At 38.8% G+C, this 23,729-nt stretch overlaps 1 protein-coding gene across 3 annotated transcripts; it reads left to right on the top strand.

Annotated features, from left to right (window-relative positions):
- The first annotated feature begins 258 nt into the window (after positions 1 to 258).
- On the top strand, positions 259 to 16,789 carry ppp1r13l (protein phosphatase 1, regulatory subunit 13 like). 3 transcript variants are annotated; one of them, XM_026192926.1, is made up of 13 exons: positions 259 to 668; positions 8,480 to 8,560; positions 8,671 to 8,792; positions 9,170 to 9,725; positions 10,221 to 10,313; positions 10,426 to 10,514; positions 10,876 to 11,236; positions 11,326 to 11,786; positions 11,908 to 12,045; positions 12,623 to 12,756; positions 14,737 to 14,903; positions 15,369 to 15,562; positions 15,688 to 16,789. In XM_026192926.1, exons 2-13 carry the CDS (start codon positions 8,524 to 8,526, stop codon positions 15,721 to 15,723), a joined length of 2,388 nt encoding a protein of 795 aa, XP_026048711.1. In that variant the 5' UTR covers positions 259 to 668; positions 8,480 to 8,523; the 3' UTR covers positions 15,724 to 16,789. The 3 variants fall into 3 exon arrangements, with proteins under 3 accessions (XP_026048711.1, XP_026048712.1, XP_026048713.1); XM_026192927.1 differs by having other exon boundaries at positions 8,497 to 8,560; XM_026192928.1 differs by having other exon boundaries at positions 259 to 603.
- Positions 16,790 to 23,729: the final 6,940 nt, after the last annotated feature.

The raw sequence follows: 23,729 nt of genomic DNA on the forward strand, positions 1-23,729 counted from the left end.
TTTGACATTAATTTTCTCTTTAAAAATGAACTGAATATGTAATTAATTAAGTTCATAAAATGAAAAACAATTTTTTTGCGTGGCATCATATTGCATTGGTGCATGTTAGATTATTGCACAATGCACAAGCATTATAAACTATAAACAAAAGTAAGGTACTATTTTATGGTTCTATTTTTTCTTAAAATGAGAGAGACTTGTGTATCGGAAGTATATGATGGGCCTATAGGCCCAACAAATTAATACAGTTATATGTTTTTAAAAATACATAATTGTGTAAAACAATAGTCTATTATTATGCATGTAACACAGTTCATAAACTAAAAAAAATCTATTCAAAAGTGAGGGTGTGAATAAAAAAAATCGACAATTACCTGTCCGCAATTTACTAAATAATACGCAACTCTTCCCTCACGGATTATATACTTCACCTGGAACAGCTGTGGCAGGAACACCTGGCTCGGGTTACAGCAGTGAAGAAAGCCGAGGGGCTGGACTATCAGCCAAAATAACTCAACTCGGTACGCAGCTATGACTAAATGTCTGGAGCCGCCGCCACAAGAGAGCGACTCAGGCTGATCCCAACTTCAGGAAGACAAGAAGGTTTGGACGCAACGCATTCTCTTCTCTTCAGTTTAGGACAAAAGGACAGGCTCTGATTTGTTGAGGTATGAACTTTTAATTTGTTCCGTAATGCAAGTTTGCCCGTCTTCATGGTCGAAAACTTTAAGTTGCGGTTTAAGATGGTGCCTGCATTACGGATTTGTGCAACGTCGGATTAGTTATCTGTTCGCACCTCAACTGAAGTTATGAAAACTCTTTTTCACAGCGTATCTCCTTTCATTTCTAGTTGATTGTGAGGTTTCTTCTATTTGAGGAAGAGCGTGTACTGTAATGAAAATCAGATGTTACCAACCGTGCCTGGCATGCCACTCTGTCCAAAACCACAAAGAAAAGCTGAAGTGCAAAAGCGAGCTGCTGGCTGGACATTGATGTGCAACCAGTAAAACAATCGTTTATTTACAGTTATGTATATATATATAGTCTAATATAGCTATGTAGAAACACAATATCCAGGGTGTCTTTTCTATCAGTTTTGTGCTTCTATTCTTTTTATTTTTTGATGTGCATTATTATTGGATTGTTACTACACTGGGTCCGGGATGAAATGTATTAATTGTTGTTTTTAGTGTTAGGATAAGCAAGAAATTCATTCATAACATTTGGTGTTAGTATAACCACTATTTCAGTCAATTTTACATCACAAATTCAACTGTGCCAATTTTTTGCTTAATTGAACTGCATGTTGGATCTATACACAACTCTAATTTACAAGCAAAGCAAACCTTCCTGTTGGAACAGGGATGAAATGGTATTTATCCAGAACGTGTGCTTTACATGGTTTCTCTATCAAAACAAGTTTGGCTGCATTTGTTGTACTTGCTGCAACCTGTTGCAAAAAATCGTTAAAACCAAGCAGAATTCAGCAATTTAAAAAAAGAAAATTGTGGTCGAATTCATGTACATATGCATATACCAGCTGATATTTACTTCTTGGTAGTGGCCCTGCTTTGCACCACAGCTTGAGAATGTTACAAAGCAGGCATTGGATGAATGGATCTGGCATGTAACTTCCCAGAAATGTCATATAGCACTGAGAGATTCCTGTGTCATATGCTGTGGAGAACAGTATTATGCTAGAAGTGAAATGAATTACCACCACAGAGACACGAGGCTATGCTAAAAAACAGTTGTCCACATTATGGGACAAAAGGAAGGAAAGATATACTCTTGTTCTGGATTAGTAATCATCACCTCAGCATGTCTCTGGTCTATCCATAGTTTATGTGCTCTTGTGTCTGCAGTGACTGCTTTTATCCCAAGCTTGAGAAGTATAATAGTCATGTATTGTGTAAAGTCTTTGGAAGTGACAGTTGCTATCGTGAATAGAGTGTATTAGTGTGAACTCTTGTTTGTGTAATTATGTAGGTTTGGCTTTCAGTGACTAACTAAGTCTGCTGTGCAGGTGAAAGCACTGTAAAAAAACAAAACAGAGTTCTTTGGGTGGGGTTTTTCCAACTCGTTATCTCACTGTTATCCAAGTACATGCCATGTTTTAATCAGTGAGCCCTTTACGATTAGTCTAATGTCAGCATGGGGTCATAGTCAAATTTAACTAAGCTTCTCATGTAACTAGGTCAGCACAAAGTCATAGCGGTTTTTGAAATTAGTTTTACAAGCCTTGACATGACCTTTCACATAAACAGCTCAAGTGTTGCCGGTATCTGTTGATGCAAGAATGCTGATACTAATGATAAAGCCTATCAGTGCATGAAGATCTCAGAATTCTGCAACACAGATTCCTGGTCATTCTCACAGTAATTACACAGCACCTCCCACATGAATCTGCATAATTATCCTTGGGTTTATTCTCCTTTCTCGCCATGTTTTCAAACATTCTTACTACATGAAACAGTGATGAGCCAGTGCTGGATGTTGGACTTTGGACTCTTGGGCCCTATTTCAGGAAGCCGGTTTAGTGCAAACTCTGAGTAAGTATACCCTGAGTTAACGAAAACTCTGGGTTTTCGGTTTCACAAAGCGAGTTTAGATTAATTCTGAGTGAGTTACTATGATGACACACTCCGTGAAGCTAACCTGCCCCCTAGCAGGTTTACTTCAACTAACCCTGACGTTCTCCGCCTCTTAGTCAGAAACCTGACTGTAGGAAGTGTCAGACATGGCGTGCCCCTTCCTTGAAGAGCCAGTAGATGTTGAAGCCCAAATTCTCCGCAGAGCTCTCCGCCGGGAGTGAGTGATTAGAGCGCGTTCGGACATTTTATCATTTCCTGATGATTTCCTGTGTGAACGTTACGTTTTTCAGCACAATCTATAATTTATTTGAATAACATCCTCAGGCCTAATATTGCTCATGTGACACATCACGGACATTCTCTCAGTTCTGTACATATTATTCGTATTGCACTTCGGTTTTTTGCAAACGGGAGCTTTCTGTATAATATTGGTGACGCTGAGCACGTTTCCAAGGCTACCGTCTGTCGGGCAGTCAGGAATGTTACAGTTGCACTGAAACGTCTCCTGTACTGGTTTGTGGTGTTCCCCGGTCATAGACCCACAAGATTCATCAAAGAGGGATCCCACAAAATTGCAGGTATCAGGATGAACGAAACTTAATTCATGATGTGGTGATACTTGAACTACTACTTAAATGTTACATTTATTCTCACGGTTCCCAGGCGTGATTGGCTGTATAGATGGCACTCACATTCCAATCATTGCTCCTTCAGTAAATGAAGGAGACTATGTGAACAGGAAGTCTTTCCACAGCATTAATGTACAGGTACATAGTTCCCTGTAGCATTTCAAACTAACAAATTATTTCATTATAGTAATGGATGCTAATTTGTGTTCTCTGCACTGTGAAGATCATATGTGATACTGCCAACATTATCACAAATGTAGAAGCCAACTGCTCAGCCTCTGTGAGTGGTGGTGGTGGAGGACCCCCACCTGTTTTTCGGGCCTCCGCTTTTTGTTCTGTTGGCTATAACGGGTCACATTTGAGCACACAGAGTAAGCAAATATGTACTTGTAATGTGCTCAGATAATTTCAATAAGTGCTTACAGAGGGGAAATTAATGTAGCCTCTAACTGCAATCGATTTACATCGGACAAACAGACCAAGCACTATGGCTCATAATACAATTACACCTTACCTGTTTGGACTATATTTTTATATTTCATTTTTACTTGCTGCCAGGAACGTTTGGGGCCTGTTGGGTTGCACCTGCGCTCACATCACATCACAAAATCAAATGTATAAAATAAAAAATAAAATAAATATAATAAAATAACGTGTTGAATGGGTGGAAATCCCTAGATCAATGTTTAAATTAACACTCACGCATTGACTCTGTCGGCTATATTTTGCCATGCATGCTCCCTTTCTTTTGCAGCTGAGGCTGTGTTACTTTTTTTCCGCAAAATTTGCATGTTATCGGCATATGCTGCCATCAGAATTTCGGCTTCAAGCGCTGTAAAATACATTGACCGCGCCTTCTTTCCCCCCGTCTCCATGGTGACTTGCTTAATCTGTGCTCCACTAATCAGGGCTTTATGTATCCTCGTGCGCGCGCTTAACTTGGGGTTAAAGCAACTCCGCGTTGACTGAACTAATTGTTATCAGCCTTTCTGAAACCGAATATTCCGAGTTGGACAGTTCGGGGTTACTCAACCCTGAGTATCGTTTTTCACTCTGAGTTTTCTAAACCAGCTTCCTGAAATAGGGCCTTGGTATTTAAAATCTTACTATGCAAGAGCAATTGAAATGTATGTTCATTGATGATGACTTACAGGTAATGTTTGCTTTAGGACTTTATGATAAACAAAAATGAAAAGCAGGCCACAAAGGGAAGTTGTATAAAGGGAATGCTTTATCATGCTGTTGCAAGTTTTCTGCCAGCACAAAACCAAAGTTCTGGAGGAAGGATATGAAGGAGGGACCGACAATTGTGAAAGAGAACTGGCAGGAAATTAGTACCTAGATAGAAATATGTAGTTAGGATAAAACTAAAGAATTGGATGTGTAATCATGAACTTCTAGCGAAAGACTTAAAAGGAGTGGGAAAGGGAGAGACTGCTTGTAGTCTTGGTTAGACACACCCTAGCATTTTGCAAAGCTAATGATTATTGTCTTTAATCTCTAAATTTCCATTGTGCTTCCCATAGTTTCTCTCTGTTTTTCAGGGTGTCCTAACAGAATTTTAACATTTTGCACTGCCAGTAGTTTTGGGGACAGTAGTTTTGTCAAGTGCCATTTTATATTTTATTCCTGTGGCTTTTATGTTGGCTTCACCACTTGAAAGAGCTAATTGTTGCTGTATTGTACTACATTCTAGTCTAAGCACTGGCAAGAAAATCAAAATGTGGTTTTCCAAGAAACTAACCATGACACAAAACCAGAAATAGACGACAGCACAGCTGCAGTAGCCACAAGCTGTCAGTTCACTTTAAACGTCTAGATGATTGATGTTTTTTCGCTTCCATATTTGCATATGCTTCTATCTTTATTTACTGTAGCACGTCTATTAAAATGTGGAACAATTGCCTCAAGAGATACTATATGTGATAACTGAAAGGATATTGGCTGTTCCAACAAACAAAGTTATTGACTATATATCTCTGTCTTCACTTCTAAAAACATTTTTTTCTTTACACAGAGTTGTCTAGATTTTTTATTATTTTTTTAGATTCATACACTTGCATAAGATAAAAGTGTTAAGTAAACAAATGAAACCTATTGTAATTAAAAAGAAACAAACAAGGAGAAATAAATGAAAGAGATTATCTCAAAACAAACACTAAAATAGCACAAAAACAAAGGCAAATCCAGAATCTAAATGTTATTATGATAGGTATGTCATGGAAGATGATAGAACACAAAATAAAAGTAAAGTGAAAGGAGAGAAATAATTCAATATTGTCATTATATTAACTGCAGTAATGTGCTTTATTAGTTTGCAATAAACTAAGTTATAAGAAAAGTTAACGTCGTAAACACACCCAAAAGAGTAATTAAAATCTGCGGTCCCCAACCTTTTTTGCGCCACAGACCTGTTTATGCCCGACAATATTTTCACGGACCGGCCTTTAAGGTGTCGCGGATAAATACAACAAAGTAAAACTAGTACCGGTACTGAAAAAAAGAAGATTTATTCATAACACACGTGAAAAGACCCAGGAAAACCGAGTTAACGATAAAAACGATAACAAAATAACGCTGAAAACCGATAAAAACCCTGAAAACCATATTTTTCACACCTGAGCCTCAACTCTCGCGGCCCGATACCAAACGACTCACGGACCAATACCGGTCCGAGGCCCGGGGGTTGGGGACCGCTGATTTAAATCATTTTAAAACACTGTTTAAAAAAAAAATTGCTTATCTTTGCTTGTTTTCACTTCTAGTTGAGCAGCGTAGCCTGGCTTTTCTATGCAAATACAGTCTTGTTTACTTTGTCTTACTTGATCATTTTCAGTGTATATTTGTTGTTGATTTAGTGATGGATTTGTCCAGTGTATATTTTCTGTAACCTTGTACAGCACTTAGGTCAGCAAAGGTTGTTCTATGTGGGCTAGAAAAATAAACTTTAACTTGACTTGACTTCTTACATGCATCTAAAAATAAATTACGTAACATCTAATTATGATTCCGTTCTAGTTTTAGTGAAGTTAAAGTGTTCTGGCAACACAAAGCCAAAATTGTCGGAATCAAGAGAAAATAGCAAAGGTGCCAAACAGCATGCAGAGTTTCACAGGAAGAAAAAGGGTGGGGTGAATAAAATCCTGGGCAGTAAAGAGAGAGTTCAGTGAATGAGTGATCAGCCTGACCTTTGTGAGTCACCAAGAGTGCAATCTCTTTTTGTGTGAGCTGCTGTTGACAGTGGTAAGCGTTCAAGTGTGCTAATGTGTGAGAATGTCTCACTGGGAGGAGTAAGGAATGTGAGCCTGCACCCAGGCCTGACTGAGATGTGACAAGTTCTTGCTACAAAGCATGACAAATAGTATGAATAACACTTATCTGATTCTGCTGTAAATTTAGTATTGGTTACTTCATATAACCCTTGTTTGCTCTGGCCAGGGCTAATTTTCAGTTGGTATTCTAATTAATCAGAATTATGTAGAGCAGGGTGTGCATAACCAATGCTGGTTGAGATTGGTCCAGACAAGGTTTCTTTATGTACAAACACAACAATATTAAACAACCGGGGACTACGAAGCTCAATCTCGCATCTCTCTTCATGACTAGTGGAAGTGGCTTGGCTCCTTTAAACCACTAAAAGTGAACCGAGGAACATTTCCAAAAATGTTTTATATTTTTTCCTACACATTATGCGTATTAAATTCATTTTCATCGTCATGTACATGTGTAATCTGTGTCTAGTCTAACACAATAAAAATCAAAGTATCAGGAAACAGCATCTGAGTGAAAGTGAGGAGGTTCAATAAATCTGTCCTCTGTCACAACCTTTTCCCCCCATTATGCCTAAACTAGGAATGTCGCAATAAACTGAATATAGGACGGTAAGGACAGGTAAAACTGGGTGGTTTGCAGTATAGTGTTACAGTCTACAGTACTGTTGCACTGCCTGCAGGGCAAACTGGGTTCCATGGTTATAACTCTTGTAGGTCCTGGATAGCAGGAGAGACTTTTGCAACAGCAAAGATGTTGGTAGAAGTCTACTGAGCATTGAAATAAAAGCTGATTTTTATAATACTTCAAAAATAAATGTCCAAATGTCTTGATGTTCTTTGGTAGGCTGCTGACTGACAGGACTTGCTTCTTGAAGGTGTCACTAATTTGGCACCTTACTACTGTAAACTAGTTTGAACAATGTTCTTTAGTAACATCAAATTTCACCGTCATTCTAGCTTTATACTAGCTGTGGATTGGAAAGCAGCCATTGCGGCTCATGTAACATCTACTTGCCTACTGCAGAATGTAGTTGGCTAACTATACAAAGAACCGTAAACCACAAAGGAAATCTGCTGGAACTCACAATATAAATTATTAGATAAGGGTGATAAGTTAAGCTTTCAACATGACAGAGTTACTTTTAGAAATGTCATGAACTAAAGGGTCTTCATAAGATTTCTACTGCATGAACAATATTTACTGGACCTAAAGGCTGAAGATGCACTATAAATGTATGTTTTAAGTTTACTGAGAAACATGCAGTGGTGACTCTCAGCTTTTTGTAGTGCATCCAAATGTATACACAAAAAAGCCTTTGCAAAGGCTTCTATGCAAAGTGGTTATTACTGCGCAGCTCATTGTTCGTATTTTTTTATTGGCTTAAACTCATTAACAGAATAGCCCAGCTTGCATCGGCGTCTCTCTGGTTGTTAGTATTACTATACTTTGTCACACACTTGAAGCTGTGCTGCACCTGTCTGTCTGGCCTGTCTGTCTGAAACTGACACTCCAACATAAGTCATAAGTGATGTTAAGCTTGAGCACCTGGTATCTCAGATAACTTGGTTGAGTCAGTAGGTATGATGAACACCTGCAACCAGCACTTAAAAGGGCGCTCAAATGTCTATAACGTCATTATAAATGTTTGCAATTGTGCACTATGTCATATTTCTGTTTTTGAACTTTCAGTAATCAGGAAATTGTGACTTGTTTAGACATGACAGGCATTCGGCTTATTTGGAAATTGCCTGAAGGTAATTTCAGCTTGGAGCTGAAAGGGAAGAGCTAAGCAAAGTAAATCTTGCATGAAACCTAACTTTCAAGGTTGATTTAAAGTGAATTAGGGTTCGAGGAAGTCTGTGTGTAGTTCAGTATTAGGAGAAACATTTCCTGTAAAATGTTAATTCTTCTAAAAAGATGATAAAAAGCTTGTAAGCTGATGGAAGTGTTTTGTTTTTTGGATTTTTTTTTCTGTCCTAACAGGTGGCGTTTGTTTTCAGGTGCAAGTTATTGCTATCTGATGAGTCATGAGTTCTCAAACAAGTTTTGGGAGCAGCATGCTGTGTGAGTTTCCACTAATGTTTAACTTTTCCACTTGGCTCTGTGTATATTTGTACATGTGGGAATAATATCCTCTGCTAATTGAGTTTTGTACATTTGCGGTTTATATTCAGTCCAGACCATGAATGATGATCTGAGCGCATCACTCGCTACAGCAGACGAGTTATCCAAAGAGTTTAACTCCTTGCTGCAGGAGGCCTCCACCAGCAATAACAACACAGAGTCTAAGTCACAGGTACTCACTCATACACACACATGTAGTACTAGTTTCCCTCTTTTAGCTGTTAATTTGCACTAGTTTATAATAGTTACATTTTGTAGTCCTTCAAAGTGTGCAACATGGGTGGAAATATCAAGGCAGTGGTTGATTTATTTGTTTTTTCCTTTCCTCTGTTTCTAAATTAAATTTGCCAGTGAGGGGCTTTCCTTGTCCTGATTTTTTTGTAAATGTGTGAACACAGACCAAAATAAAAACTTTCATTCAAATTCACTTGCACTCTTTCAAACACACCCTTGTACAGATGTAGTTGAATGCCAACAAAAACATGTTGACATGTTTGTGTTTAAAACAAAACAAAACGCAGTGATATCCATATCTCTTTTTTTCTGTAGGCCACCTCCAGTATCTCCAGAGAGCAGCCTCAGTCCAGTTGGTCTTCCAGCACTTCCACTACTAAACAGGCATCCGGTGGCAGCAGTAATGGATCTCCCAGCTCTTCAGCTTACTCCACAAGCTCAGCATCCTTCCGTCCCATTGACTCTGTCAGTTCTAACAATAATAATACCAGATCCTCCCCCGTATTCCCACCAAGCCCACTATCATCCCCAAAGCTCCAAAGAAGTGCACATGCTCCAGTCCGAGCTGGATCTGACATCGTCCACCATAGTTACAGCCATTCAGCTCAAAACACGAAGTATAATTCTTTGCCTCATTATGACAAGAGCCCACGAAGCTCAGTTAGCTCCACTGATAGAAGCCCTGCTCCAAACTCAAAGGCTGTTACTTTGGAACCATCAGCTTCAGCCCATTCCAATTTGCTCAGACCTTATGACAGCAGCCAGATGCGTCCAAGGTCGCCTCGATTCGACAGAAGCCCTTCTCCATTGTCTGCCAATTATCCAATGTCCAGCACGCTTCCCAGAAATTTTAGCAGTTCCAGGCAACAAGGTAAAGTTTTCATTTTCAGGACATTTAAACTTAATTATCATGAAATTCATTTTACTTTATTACCTTTGTAGTAATTTTAATACATTTTATTAAGAAACTAGGTGAGCAACTACCCAACAATTCAAATTAAATTACCTCAACATATCTGGATATAAGTCAGGATTTGAGATGTAACAATTCAAATATTGTCTGATTAAATAAAGGGGTGTGTTGGGTAGAGATGTTATTAAAGTGTGGCTGAAAAAGTGCTTCTTAGTCAACAAGATAAAAAAAAATAGATAGATAAATAGATAAAAAACAGACTCACTTTCTGAACATGAAAGCAAATCTAAAAGTAGACGTGTCACAGTGTTCTTTCAGTTATAAAAAACAAACGCATGAAAATGTTATAAAAAATAATACTGGTCTGTAAGCTTATTAACTTTCTAGCACACTTGCTCTATTTTTGTTTTTCCTTTGCTCATATTTTTGTTGCTTTATCTCCCACAATATCAGACGAGGCTGTGCAATGGCAGAAGAGTCCTGGCAAGTGGAATGAGACAGATCTGGACATGTCTTATGAAAGGAAGCCTCACCACACTTATGACAGTTAGTGGTTTTATGACCATTTAAAGTGAATTTCTGGAATGAGTCTCTGCAAGTAATCTAAGCAAGTTTTTTTTGTTGTTGTTCTTTTTGTTTTTTAACCTTGCTGTTACAGAGACAGAGTGGCTGCGGTCAACTATGCCAAATCCAAATTGGAAAGAATCCAACCTCGATGGCCCTTCTCCAGCTCCAAGCCCCATAAAAGTAAATAGTAATACTAGATGAAACTTGTTTGTATGGCTTTTGTGTATCTCGACGCTTTAATTCCAATGAATCTGCTTCCAGACTGCAGTTCATGAGAAACTTCAGATATGCAAATTACTCTATTTCCTTGTTTTTTCATAGAGAAGAAAAAGTTGATCCCAACATTAGTGAACAGGATGCACCTTTCCTAAAAATCTTGATCTCAATTCAGAGCATGTTTTTTGTAATACTGCATTTTTTGTCTTCTGTGGGACAGAAAAATGTCCAGTTTAATGAAAAAGAACACGAAAACCCCCCAAATTACTTCCTCCATTGAAATAAAAGGAAAAAAAGTGTCCCTTCTTTGTTTCTTCTGTTACAGGATCGTCTCTCTAATACTCTTCAGTTTTCCAGTGGATCCCTCCCCCGTAATGCACGTATTGCAGTACCACCATCTCAGTCTCACTCCCCTTACCAGTCTCAGCCCATCTCCCGTATTTCTATTCCTCCCAATTCAACTCAGTCCCGCCAGCATAAACCCATTCCTCTTTCTGTCATCATGCGCCTTCAAAATCCTTATTGGGGAGCAATGATAGCTCCCCAACCCAGAGTGGTTGGAGGACAAAGTGACATGTCACCTTACCAACCTGCTGTACCCGTCCCAAAGGAATTCTTCCAGCCTCCTGCAGTTCAGCCACAACTGAAGCCACCTGAGCTGTGGCAGCCAGCTCTATACAGTGACGGTAAAACACATTTTACATTAGCAAACACTTCCTCACTATGGTTTATGAATCTCTGTCTTATAAATGGTGATTTTTATCCATGATTGTAGTGCTGAACCCAGCGGATATAGATGCAGAGTTAGAGCGGTTGGTATCTGCTCAGCAGAATCCTGTAAATTTGGAGAATCCTGCCATATCAGAGGGTAGTGTGGAGACCGAGGGCACCAATCAGCAACCTCCTCGGCCCCTAAGCCCCACCACGCTGCAACCAGTGGTGGCGCCTGATGCCCAGAGCCATGTGACCCCTGTCATAGAGGAGGTCCTGCGCATCAGGGCAGAAATTCCCAGAGCCCTGAAGAGGAGGGGCTCTGTGAACCTTTCAAAGCCCCTGAAGAAGCCCTCGCATTACCAACCAAACCAGTACAAACATCTTATCAACAAGCTCTTTCGCAAGGAATACCATAACAAGGCGGACAAAGGTAGTGAGAGTAGCAGCTCATCAGATGGGGAGGACAGTGCTTTACCCCCTCTCCCTCCACCTAAGACACCCACTCTCATTAAAAATGACAAAGTAAGTATTTAACAACAATAACAATTATAACAATAGCGTCTAATGTTTGAAAAGGTGGAATGCAATCTTCTGCAGCCAAGTGTTTGGCTTTATACAAACTGATATTCTGTTTTTTGTGCAGAATTACCGTTCAATTTTGCGCCTGCCTAATCGAAAGCGCAAAAATTCTGGCAGGCGGGCTCGGCTTAGCCCGCTGGTGCTTGTACTTGATGGAGCTTTAGCTGGAGACCTGGACACAGTGCAGAAAGCTGTCCAGGAGGTATGTATACTAGCTCTATCTCTCTATCTCTATCGTTAGCTTAATTATGTTAAGAATTTAAAGAGAACTTCACTTAGCAAAGTCCAGACATAAACTGTGCAGGCAGCAAGGTTTGGATGTATTTCAAGAAAATAGCATGATCTCCGAGGGCTGCCCATAATAGTTATATTATTTTTTTTCCACTTCTTTAGCTTACATCAGCAGCCTAAATACAGTTTATTGGACTGCAACAGTGAAGTGACAGACTTCCTGCTCCAGTGCCGTATTTAGACATTAAGAAGTACTGAAAATTGTGAAAAAATGTTTTATGTTTAACTTTAGTTTTCTGAAGGAACACATGCTGAGTATGCGTTCTGTTTTTCAGCTCATCTCTGAGTCTTCCAGTCAGCACAATAGCTTCAACTCCTATTTTAGAAAGAAATGCTGACAGTCATGCTAAACGAATGTCAGAGTGGATAAACTGGTTACAACAAATGCAAATCTTATTTGTTTTATGTCTGCAATTTGTTTAAATGGTGGGTGGAAATAAATCACATTTAATCTGACAAATCTACTGTGTGTAAAATGCTTTTCCAAGATGAGTGATCCCAGCCAACCAAATGAAGAAGGCATCACTGCCCTTCATAATGCCGTCTGCTTTAGGCATCACGATATCGTGGACTTCCTGGTTCGGATTGGAGTTAATGTCAGTGCACCTGACAGCCATGGCTGGTAAATATTTGTTTACTGTTGTATACATCCTCTTTCTCTTATTTCCTCTTATGTTTGCCTCCTGTAAAAGCCTTTGTGTAACTAGTTCATATAACTTATTTCAGAACACAACATTACTCCTTGTTTGCACAGCCATGTGGACAAAAGGTACAACCTATTTCAGTTCAAAAGATTTACATATCAAGCCATAAAATTGGTCTTACATTTGTATAGATGAACATTACATGGCATAGTGTTATTATTATTTTTTTAACCAAAACTCAACCAAAATGCAGAAGGAAAAGTTAAATACAGCCTTAATATTTCCATAGGGCTTAAGAGGGTAAGTAGCACACAGGAGCTGCTGATCAAATACACTTGATTAACTGATCATCAATAAGTGTGACCACCTCTATAAAAGCAGAGGTTTTGGTAGTTTGCAGGTCTGGTGCATTCAGGTGCGTGCACCAATGATCTCAGAGAAGCAATTATTGTTTCCTACTGTTCTGGAAAGGGTTATGAAGCTATTTCCAAACAAGATGAAATCCATCATTCTACTAGGAGAAAGATTATTCGCAAAAGGAAAACATTGAAGACAGCTGCCAGTAAATGTTCCAGTACATTCACCCCAACGTCAACGTTAAGACAAATTAAAATTGAGATATAAAAAAAGCACCATTCAAAATACACCAGTCCTCAGCCTGTTAAATGTTACATTTCATTCCTCAGCATGTTAAATGTTACAGTTCATGGCAGTACAATTGGACAAAGACTGAACAAGTATGATTGTTTTGAAGGGTTGCCAGGAGAAAGCCTGTTCTCTCTAAAAATAACATGGCAGCATGGCTTAGGTTTGAAAACCTGCATCTGAACAAATCACAAGGCCTCTGGAACAAAGGTTCTCATTTAGTAAGAATGCCTGCACAAAAATTCATTCAAACATATCATGCCAAATCAGTCTTTTATACCAAATTGGTTCAAAATGTATGAACACAGTTAGAACAAAGTGATGAAGGCCTAACTTTGGAAAGCTTTTTCAACTTTTCTGGCTTTCTCTTTGGGTGCAATTGTTTCCATTTTCAGTTGGCCCTGCTTTCTTGCCATAGATGCGTAGACTTTTGTCTTACAACATCGACCACTTTTCTCATGTTTAATAAATTCCATATTAATTTTGTGTATACACATAACTTTTGCACAAAAGAAATGTATACTTGAACATTTCCATGCACATATTAGTAAACAGCTCTCTAAAGAATATCTTTAATATCTAAAGAATGTCTTTTTGGGCAGACATGCCCGAAGTGGAGATGCACTACCTCACATTTGGTGAAAACCAAACACAAACACCTCATACCAACTGTCAAACACAGTGATGGAGCGGTAATGTCTGGACTGATTTTGCAGCTACAGGACCAGGGCAACATGTAGTTTTTGAGTATACTGTAAACTTCTTTATATACAAAAGTATTCTAGAATCAGATGTGAAGTCTTTTTGACTAAACTTGGTCATCCGTCCTACAGGGCAAAGATTCTAAGCATACTGGTAAATCGACAACAGACTGGTTGAAAAAGAAAAGAATTAGCCTCACTGAAATGCTGTGGTGGAACCGTAAGTGAACTGTGCATAAATGAATGCCTGCAAAGCTCAATGACCTCAAGCAACGTTGCTAAAAAAAAAGTGGGCCATAGTTCGACCATAATGACATGAGAGTCTGATAAAGTCATACAGAAAACGTTAACATGTAGTGTGCTTAACTTTTCTTTTTTTGCATTTTGGTTTTGTAAATATTTCCCTTTGGCTGTGCTGACAAGGATAAAGGTTTTTCAGTCTAAGTTATCATTTGATGAAGTTGATCTGAAGGAGTTGCAAAGGAATAGATGTTTTATTTTTTAATATAATGTTATATCCTGGTATCCAAAGCCCTGGAACTGGAAGACGGTGTACGGATATATCCATATCTATAAATACAACATAATTAAAGCTCTTTATGTGGCCCACAGGACTCCTCTTCATTGTGCAGCCTCTTGTAATGACCGTCCTCTTTGTGAGTTTTTGGTGAGGAGTGGGGCTGCCGTCATGGCCGTTACAGAAAGAGACAGAGCTACTGCCTCCCAGAAGTGTGACCCTTATGCTCCTGGATATGAGGAGTGTGAAACCTTCCTGAGGGGTGAGACAACAACTCCCACACGTAAACTGTACTATGAACTGTTTAATTAGTCAAATAGTACTTATAACGTATCATATGATATTTTCTACTGATGTAATCTGCTCCATGTTTAACCTCAGTGTCAATTGTTTTGTTAAATAGCATTCAGCCATTCACAGACATGTACAGAATATGTATATATATTGTATGTTGTAATATAAATAATAGTAAGAAAAATAATAATCATAATTAAATAGTTTTGTTCAAAATCTACTCCCAAAGAAATGTTAGGAGGATTACAAGTTTTCTTTCTTTCTTTCTTTTAAAAAAAATAATTTTAAGAATACAACGTAGGAACACTTTAAGGTGGTGTTCAAAAGCAAATATAGTGACCTCTAGCCTCTCAATGAACACTATTCCAAACTACTGCTTTCTGGTACAGCAGTTTTTATAGTTATATGTATCTTGTATGTTTTCTTTCTTCAGCTGCGGAGGAGGCCATGGGGGTGGACAACAGCGGAGTGCTTTATGCTCTGTGGAGCTACCCAGCTCAGGCAGCAGATGAACTGAGCTTTAAAGACGGAGACATGGTCACCATCCTCCAGAAACCTGAGGGGTCAGACTGGTGGTGGGCCTCACTGTGTGGCAGGGAAGGCTTTGTTCCAAACAACTACTTTGGGGTAAGACACCACTTTCTAAATAAAGAAAACATCAATTCAGTCCTTTTCTCCTGATTTCATGATTTTCATTTTGCAACAAAACATGACTTTTAATTGTTTTCATGTTTGTTTTTTTCTTTTTCTAGCTTTTCCCGAAGGTTCGGCCGAAATCTCTGTGTTAAGTGGCATCCTGATTATCAGGTCTGGTCAAACTGATGCAGGGAATATTCTCAGATGCTTTATAGCTTCAGACTTTTAGTTGAACAAACTGTCTGTACGGCCATAAAAGGACTGCAGACCTAAAAGATTTTTTGTGATCTGTCAGGGAAGGAGAGGCAAAGGTGAAGTCTCTATACTCCTTTTGGCTGTACTGACAAGGATAAATCTTTTTACGTTTGTACCGGCTTGGCTGTAGAATAATTATCTATGTTACAACTCTATAACAGATAGTCAAGTTTTGTTGTCTATCCAAATGTTACAAAGGGGTGAAGGTCCATGTTGTTCGGATTACTTAGGCTTCAGTCAAGGGTTCACCATACAATGAGTAAAAAGTTGGTATGGTTACTAATCAGAATGCAAACACTGGCTTTTGATGTTCAGTCAACTTATCAGCAAAGTCATGGCAGGTGTGTGAAATCTTGTGACTGCTCAGTTTAGAAATGCTTTGCTTCAATCAAAGTAAAATCTAAGTTTCCATTCCTGGAAAAGTTTGCAGAAAGGAAGCACCACAGTAAAAGAGAGCAGTTAGCAGGGAATGTTTTACTTTACATAATATTTCAGAAATGTACTCAGATATCACAGTCTTTGCAAATAGTTTCTCAGATATTAGTACTAGTATTTAACTGTAACTTTTTCTGGCTACAGTGGCTGTTAAATCCTAATAACAACAATATTCTTGAAATATGTGTGATTTTTTTTGAATGTCAGGAGTTGTGTTCTCCTATCAGTACGGCGGTAGTAGGTTTACCATAGTATTTTCAACCTCAGTATTTTCTTTTTGCCTTCAGGTTTGTGTTGTATGTTTATGCTCACTAAATAAGTGTGTCTTTTTTGAAAGTGTTTTCTGGGTGGATGTGTTTGTGTGTGTACTCACGGTGGTGTAGTGCATGTGGTGACAAAAACTGGTTTTATTATATTTTTTTTTTGTTTCACTTGTTACTAGGGCCCTCTGTGCATCTAACCTTTAGGCTTCTACGGAGCACATAGTGATCAAATTTTTGAATACTGAATAAAAAGATGAAAATCGTGTTTTTGTTTTTGCCTTTTCTTTAAAATGTGCTGTATTTGGAGTTTTGTTACTTGAAAATACCATTTTGAAATGTCCCTTACTGACCAACAGATGGCATTGTATTATTAAGTATTTCAACAGCTGCATGTTTTGCAAGCAAAAACTGTATATAGTAATATATGACAAAGCACCATTCAAGGCTGGTCTGCAGCATTATCCCACACTGTACATTATACATGGAAAAACATCTGCTAATTTCTTTTATTTCTTCTTATTTGAAGTTGCATTCATTTCCCTGATCTTTTTCAGTCTTTTTGCTTTTACACCACAGAGCACCCACAGGACTGCTGTGATATTTAATGAATTAGTTAACTGTATTCTTATGAATAAGTGTAATTACCGAAAAAGCTACACGCATGATGAACAGGTTTTTTTTTTTTTAATTAACTCTGATTTGCATCTTTTGATCTACAGACTATCTGCACTGATATTAACACCAACGCTTGTATTCTTCAACACAATCCCTGAGGACAATTACTGCCAACACTGATTGAAGCTGACTGCTGTTTTCTTTAAATGTTTCATGTTATGCAGATTATACATACATGATAATAATGACATACAGTTAGTGGATATACAGCATCACTGTTAACTCTCTCACACACACACAGCTGTGATGAACTAATGCTGTGTGTCTGGTGAATAATTCAGGTGATTTAAGTGAACTGAAATGTCCAGTGGCCTGTGGCAGAATACATAATGTTTCACTGAAATAGATCTTCAACTCAGCTAGAAGGCCATGGTATAGAGCAGGAACACATGATGCAGTGAAAAATCATTTCGTCTTAAATTAAAAAACAAGAAGCTGTTTAAGTCAGCAACTCAATGAGGTAAGATGTTGTTGTAAGCTGTTTCACTCTTTTGGTTTCTAGAAAGATAAAATTGCAGCAAGCTGATGAGCAAGTTGAGCCATTTCATCAGTTTTCATAATCGCGGTTTTGTTTTGTTCTTTACATTTAAAATTGATACTGCTATTTTATAAATAATGAGTTCTTGTCACATAAACTAATAGTCCCCATCATTGTTAAACCCAGCACAGTTCAGTGTAGTAATTATAATCTGAAAGTTTGAACCTAATGGTTAAACACTGCCTTCCTCTGCAGCCAATGCTTTGGTTTACAAAGCACAAATTTTCTGCAGTAATTTCTGTTTCTGAAAAGTCTAAAACCCCCTTTTTTTCTTTTGCATATAATCACAAGTCTTCAGTCAAACCCATATCTCTTTGCAAGACCTGCACTGGTAAAAGAACTGCATCTGACGTTGTGAAGACTTCTTTGCAGAACAGTAATTCTCTTCAAGCAGAACTCATTTGCTGCCTCATTTAAACCCCATTATAACCACGATGGACCAAAATGAACTGTTAGTGCCGTGGCCTGCTGTCGGAGGAGTGTGGCACACCTGCACACACACATATAATGGTTTCAGACAAGCTGGCTTTCTCAGAGAGCATATTTCCCAATCGGTGTCTGGCAACACTACTTGACATAGCAGGCTGGCCCTTTACTGCTGCAGACATATAAGAACGTAATCACACAGAGAGAAAGTGAGCTTTACTGTCACAAAGTGAAGTAGAAAGCTGAAGGAAATCTACTAAAAATAGGGACAATAAATGTTAGAACTGGATGAAAAAATTAAATGAAGAGACATAAAAGGTGTAAAACGACACAGCAGGCAGTTTTCTGTTTGCGGAGAAATGTAGCGATTATCTATAGAGCAACTAGCCATGAAAAATGTGATTCATACCCTGAGTGATTGAGAGTATGTTGAGTCAACAGATATAATCTAAAATCTGTTCCGATAATGTCCAAAAGAGAAAAAATATATAGAATAAATCACTTTTACTTGCGAAAAAAGTATAAAATCATTTATAAGAACACACATACCCACAAACACACAGTTTTCAACCAGAGCAACCAGTTGACCCAAAGGGCATCAATATTATATGTTTTTACCTTTGAGGTATTAATCAGATGCCCTTCTTTGTTAGTCTTTTGGGTGACTTAGGGCAGGAAAGCATCTTCAGCGTGAACTTGGGGAACGCTTTGCTTCATTATTTAAGAACAACAAACGAGTATACATTTGCTTTTCTAGCACTACAGTGCAGCAACAAATATGCATATCTGTTTTTCAGCTATCAGAACTGTACTGACGTCTTCTCGTATTCTGTGAAAATTATGTGTGACAGCCAGCCAACTGCCTTCAAGGGACATCATGTTAGTGTCTGTTGGCATGTGGACTTGTTTGCATGCATGCACGCACATGTGCCTGTATTTCTGCATTCTTTCTCAATCAGACACTGAGGTGAGCAGACAGATCCATGCAAATATGTCCACTCCGCCTTTTTCTTTCATTCTTTCCCTACCACATCCATTCTTCCTGTGTTCCCACTCTGTGCTCCTGTGGAGTAATGAATAATAGAGGAGTGCTTGTCCTCCCTTGCTCCCCTAGTTAATCAGAGCTCGCCTGGCTGCCCTCTTCTCTGCCACTCCTCACTTTAATAAATCATTCAGGCCTTCAGGACGACAAGTACGTCAGAGGAAGCTATAAGCAAGGGTTGCAGTGGTAAAAACCCTCTCTTACAACATCGTCTCTCTTACCTATGTGTGTCCTTTATTTTTTCAGTCACCCCATCCATTCTTTCACATTTTTTTACAAATTTTTTATTTACAAGACAAGCAAGTCCTCTTTTCACTTTCTCTCTCCCACGGGGAAGCATTTCACTTCAGCTCTCACTCCAGCGAGGTCCAACCTAACACATATTGTTCTCATTCCTCATCTCGTTCCTCCCCCTTCTTCCTCCGTTCCCTTTGTCTGCCCTCACTGCCTGAGCAGAAATTCCCTACTGGCATGACGTCACATAAATATGAAGTGGTAATGCTGCATAAAGGGTCATAAATGGAATGGATAAAAAACAACAAGACAATCATGAATTGAAGGATGTGCAGTGAAAGTGTAATATCCCTTTTCATATTAAATATCCAATCATATGATACAGTTGAGAAAACCTAATTTGGGAAGGTGCCTGTTGAACTCCATTATAGGAAGAAGTTGAGTTAGTGAATATTTTCAGCCGCATTAGATCCTCAGATGTATTTTGATAAAAGAGTTGTTGGGACCCTTTATCAAAAAGATGGAAGGAAGGTGATGATCAGCTAGCAGAAGTGTGACTTAATGCTGAGAAAGAGCATTACAGATCTGATGTCTGCTTTGAGAGTGTTGATGGAGAAGTATAGAGAAGGTCACAGTTGCACTGTGTCTTTATGGATCTAGAGAAAACATATAATAGGGTGCCAAGAGAGGAACCGTGGTTCTGTATGAGGGAGTGAGGAGTGGCAGAGAAGTAACTGAGGGTGATACAGAACATGTATGAGGGCAGCAAGACAGTGGTGGGGTGTGTACAAGTAACATATGGGTTCAAAGTGGGAGTGGAATTACATCAGGGATCAGCTCTGAGACCCTTGCTGGTTGCAGTGGTGATGAGCAGACTGACAGGTGAGGTCAGTCAGAGAGGTAAGGCTGTGAGTGTTTGGACATGTGTAGAGGAGGGATAGTAGATTAACTGGATAGAGGATGTTGAAGATGGAGCTGCTAGGGAATAGAAAAAAAAGACAGAATGCAGAGAAAATTCATGGATGTAATGAAAGAAGACATGCAGAAGGTAGATGTGACAGAGGAGAATGCTGGGGATAGGATGAGATGGAGGCAGATGATTTTCTGTGGCCTCCCTAAGGAGACAAGCAAGAAGAAGAGGAGTCAGGATGACATCACCAACTAGCCTGGAGCACACTCAGATTACATCCATTAATCCACTGGGATTGAGTCTGCTATGAATACAACAAATAAAACTAAGATGCTGTGTCAGTCAAGCAGTTGATTCAGTGCATAAACTAATTTCTACTGAAACCTTAAGGCCTCTCCACTGCTTACCACCTTTCTGCAATGTATAGATGGAAATATATTAAAAACAAAACTGGAAAAGAAGTGGAAAGGTTGACTGTTATCGCTGTAAATAACACTACTGATGAGTGTATTTTGTTAGCCTGATGCTTTGACAAGAAGGTGCACTCAGGTGTTGGATCTGGTGCTCATTAAGGGGCTTCAAGAACAAATGCCAGAATGGATTGGTGAGGGGAAAAACATAAAATTCCACAAAAGCTTCTGTTTGCCCCTTATATTTATCATTGTTCTGTCATTTTATATTTCTCAATTTTCCTCTTCCATCAGGATACACACAGAGCTTCTAGGTATCATGACTTTATGTGAACAATCTTTGCTTCTAACCCTGTCTCTTCTGGGTGTTCTCAGCCTCTTTTAGTCCTTTACAGACAGACTGTCTGAGCAACAATTATTCTTAATCTGACTCCATTAACCAAACACCCCCCATTCCCATCACTTCCTCGGCAGGAGGATATTAATCACTTTAATTGCCAGAAGACCTCAGACCTGAGGCTCCTGTCCAATCCCCCATCTTTCATCTTGTCTGTTTGGATGTTTCTGTCTTTGTCTGCTTTTATCTTTATTTGCTCTTCCTCTGTATTAACCCCCCCCCCCCCACACACACACACACACACACACACACCTCCCCCTTTCCCATCATGATGTCACGTGCATAAAAATGACAAAAAGAGAAAGAAAAAGCTTTTTCTTTATTCAGCCTCCCCTCTCAAGTAAATCAATTACTCTTGAATTGGCACTTAAGCATTTATTTCATTACTTACCACAATTTCATTACACTAATAGAAATCCAGCCAAAATTCCCCAAAAGTTGTGTACATGTGCACATGTGCGCGCATGCAGGGATGAGTGTGTACTGAACATTTCTTGGCATGTGTGCATGCTCTGGTATTTATTTGCTGTCTGATCTGATTAGTGGCTCTTACACTGTCCCTTTCAAATGTTCATAATGAGGTGCTGTTTCAGTTCACCGCTAGGTTAATGAATAAAAGGAGGAAGATGTGGGAAAATTTGCTGCATCTGGGAAAATATATCACAGTGCACCACAGAAGATGAGAAACAGAGAAAGAGAGAGAGAGAGCGCCAAGCAGAGTTGTGTAATATCATTTTGTGTGGTGACCTCTGTTAAATAGTGCAGGCTTCCGTATTGCTGTGAAGCACTCTTCGGGAGCTCTGCCCATGGCTGCCCACTGAGCCTTCAGATGAAGTATGTGTTAATGACACATTTTGATATATTTGTAATTTTATTCAACAAAGCACGATTGCTGTAGACTCGTCACAGAAATAGAAAGCCACAGGAATAATACTGTAAGGCACTAGGCATGGTGGAGCTTCAGGTGCACGTTCATATGTGTCTTTTAATTGACAATGATCTTTTACCCTGGAGCAGCAGCCGATTACACGGATACTGCAATTTTGTTTTTCCAAAATCTGTCCACAGATAGTCCAGCTGTCAGGCAAACACCCACAAAAGTGCTCAAAACCACCTTTGATATATTTCCCACTACAACTGCTAGATGTCTCTAAGACCACATTTTGCTGTGATGACACATGGACACACAAGCACTCATACAGAGACTCAAAAGGTGAACAATACCACCTATATTGGGAAACTCTATATCTAATACTGAAAAACATAAAGAAACTTGTACACATATCTGGTCATAAAAATTGGGCTATGTACACTATTGCATACTGTTAACATTCATAAATCACTTCTGGGTCTTAATGAAATGAGATATCAGACACAATAAAAGGTAGTCCACAGCTTTAGGTTTGTCCCACATGTGTCTTTAAATAAACAACTACTTCAGGGTTAGTCTCATGGCTTAATAAGGGATTTTAAAAATGTCCTATTCTACCTAATTGTTTGTATTACTCTATATTTTTCAGATACATTTGGGACATAGAATCTAAGTCATCGTTTCCACTAAATATCTAATCATTCTGGTCTTAGGCTGGTTTTGTTTATTGCATTTATTACATTTTGGTTACAGTAACACTGTTGAAAAAACTGGCAGCCAGGATAACACTCAGCTCTCTACTAATGGTTTTGCTACAGCTTCACCATTGAGATTCATACTTTGACATGCAAATAACTGTTATTCTCTGAGGGGCATTTTAGCATATTCAGGCTGCAGTGCCTGCATTTTCTCCTGAATAAAAAGTTACCAGATTTAAAGGAGGAGTTCAATTTTTTTTTTAAATTTGGGAAGTTGAGTGATGGACTGTAACGGTTAATGTCCCACTTTGCTGGATTTTATTTTTAATATGATGATTTTTACTTTTAAACTAGATCTTTTATATAACAATGACCCTGTATTAAAATGACTTTCTGATATATGACTGTTTTGATAATAGACCTAAACCCATAAGGTCATGTTGCTAAGGTTTCAATAAGATTAAAAAGTGTAAAGTTGGACGAATTTTTCTTAAGATCTCACTGATACCAGAAATTCTAACTGTAATAAAATGTGCTTTTTAATGTGTCAAAGGGGACAAAGAACTGGAGTGCACTGGCTTGACTTGAGAAACATGGAAATTGGGATGTATGCACATGTAGGCAGGGAGTTTAAATTTGACTTAAGAATATAGTTTTCCACTGCCTTCCTCCTGGGCCTAGACAGGTTGTAAATTCTGCTAGAGGGTAATGGGGTGCTAGGAAGGAGCTCAATGGCGCTGTCATAAGGCCTGTGAGATCTAAGAAACAACACCTTGTCCTTACTAAAGATCTCCTGGAGGTCCTGATATTTGTTGTGAACTGAGGAAAGCACAGTGAGCCGCCGAACACTAGAGAACACTGCAATAGAAAACCCCTGAACCGACCGAGTTCCCCTTAGAAGGGAGACTGCATTGAAAAACAGGGAGACTGCATTGAAAAACACCAGCATGATTTTCAGAAAAGCAGCAGTGGAAAATTCAGAATGAATCCCTCGGGAGCAGGGA

The sequence above is a fragment of the Astatotilapia calliptera genome, chromosome 14 (assembly GCF_900246225.1).
Source record: "Astatotilapia calliptera chromosome 14, fAstCal1.2, whole genome shotgun sequence".
NCBI lineage: Eukaryota > Metazoa > Chordata > Actinopteri > Cichliformes > Cichlidae > Astatotilapia > Astatotilapia calliptera.

Bases quoted from the DNA above. Each gene is read 5' to 3' on its own strand.
- ppp1r13l (XM_026192926.1), top strand. From the start codon at position 8,524: ATGAGTTCTCAAACAAGTTTTGGGAGCAGCATGCTGT. The intron at 9,726-10,220 runs GTAAAGTTTTCA...CCACAATATCAG, and splicing joins TAGCAGTTCCAGGCAACAAG to ACGAGGCTGTGCAATGGCAG. The intron at 11,787-11,907 runs GTAAGTATTTAA...TTTTTTGTGCAG, and splicing joins CTCTCATTAAAAATGACAAA to AATTACCGTTCAATTTTGCG.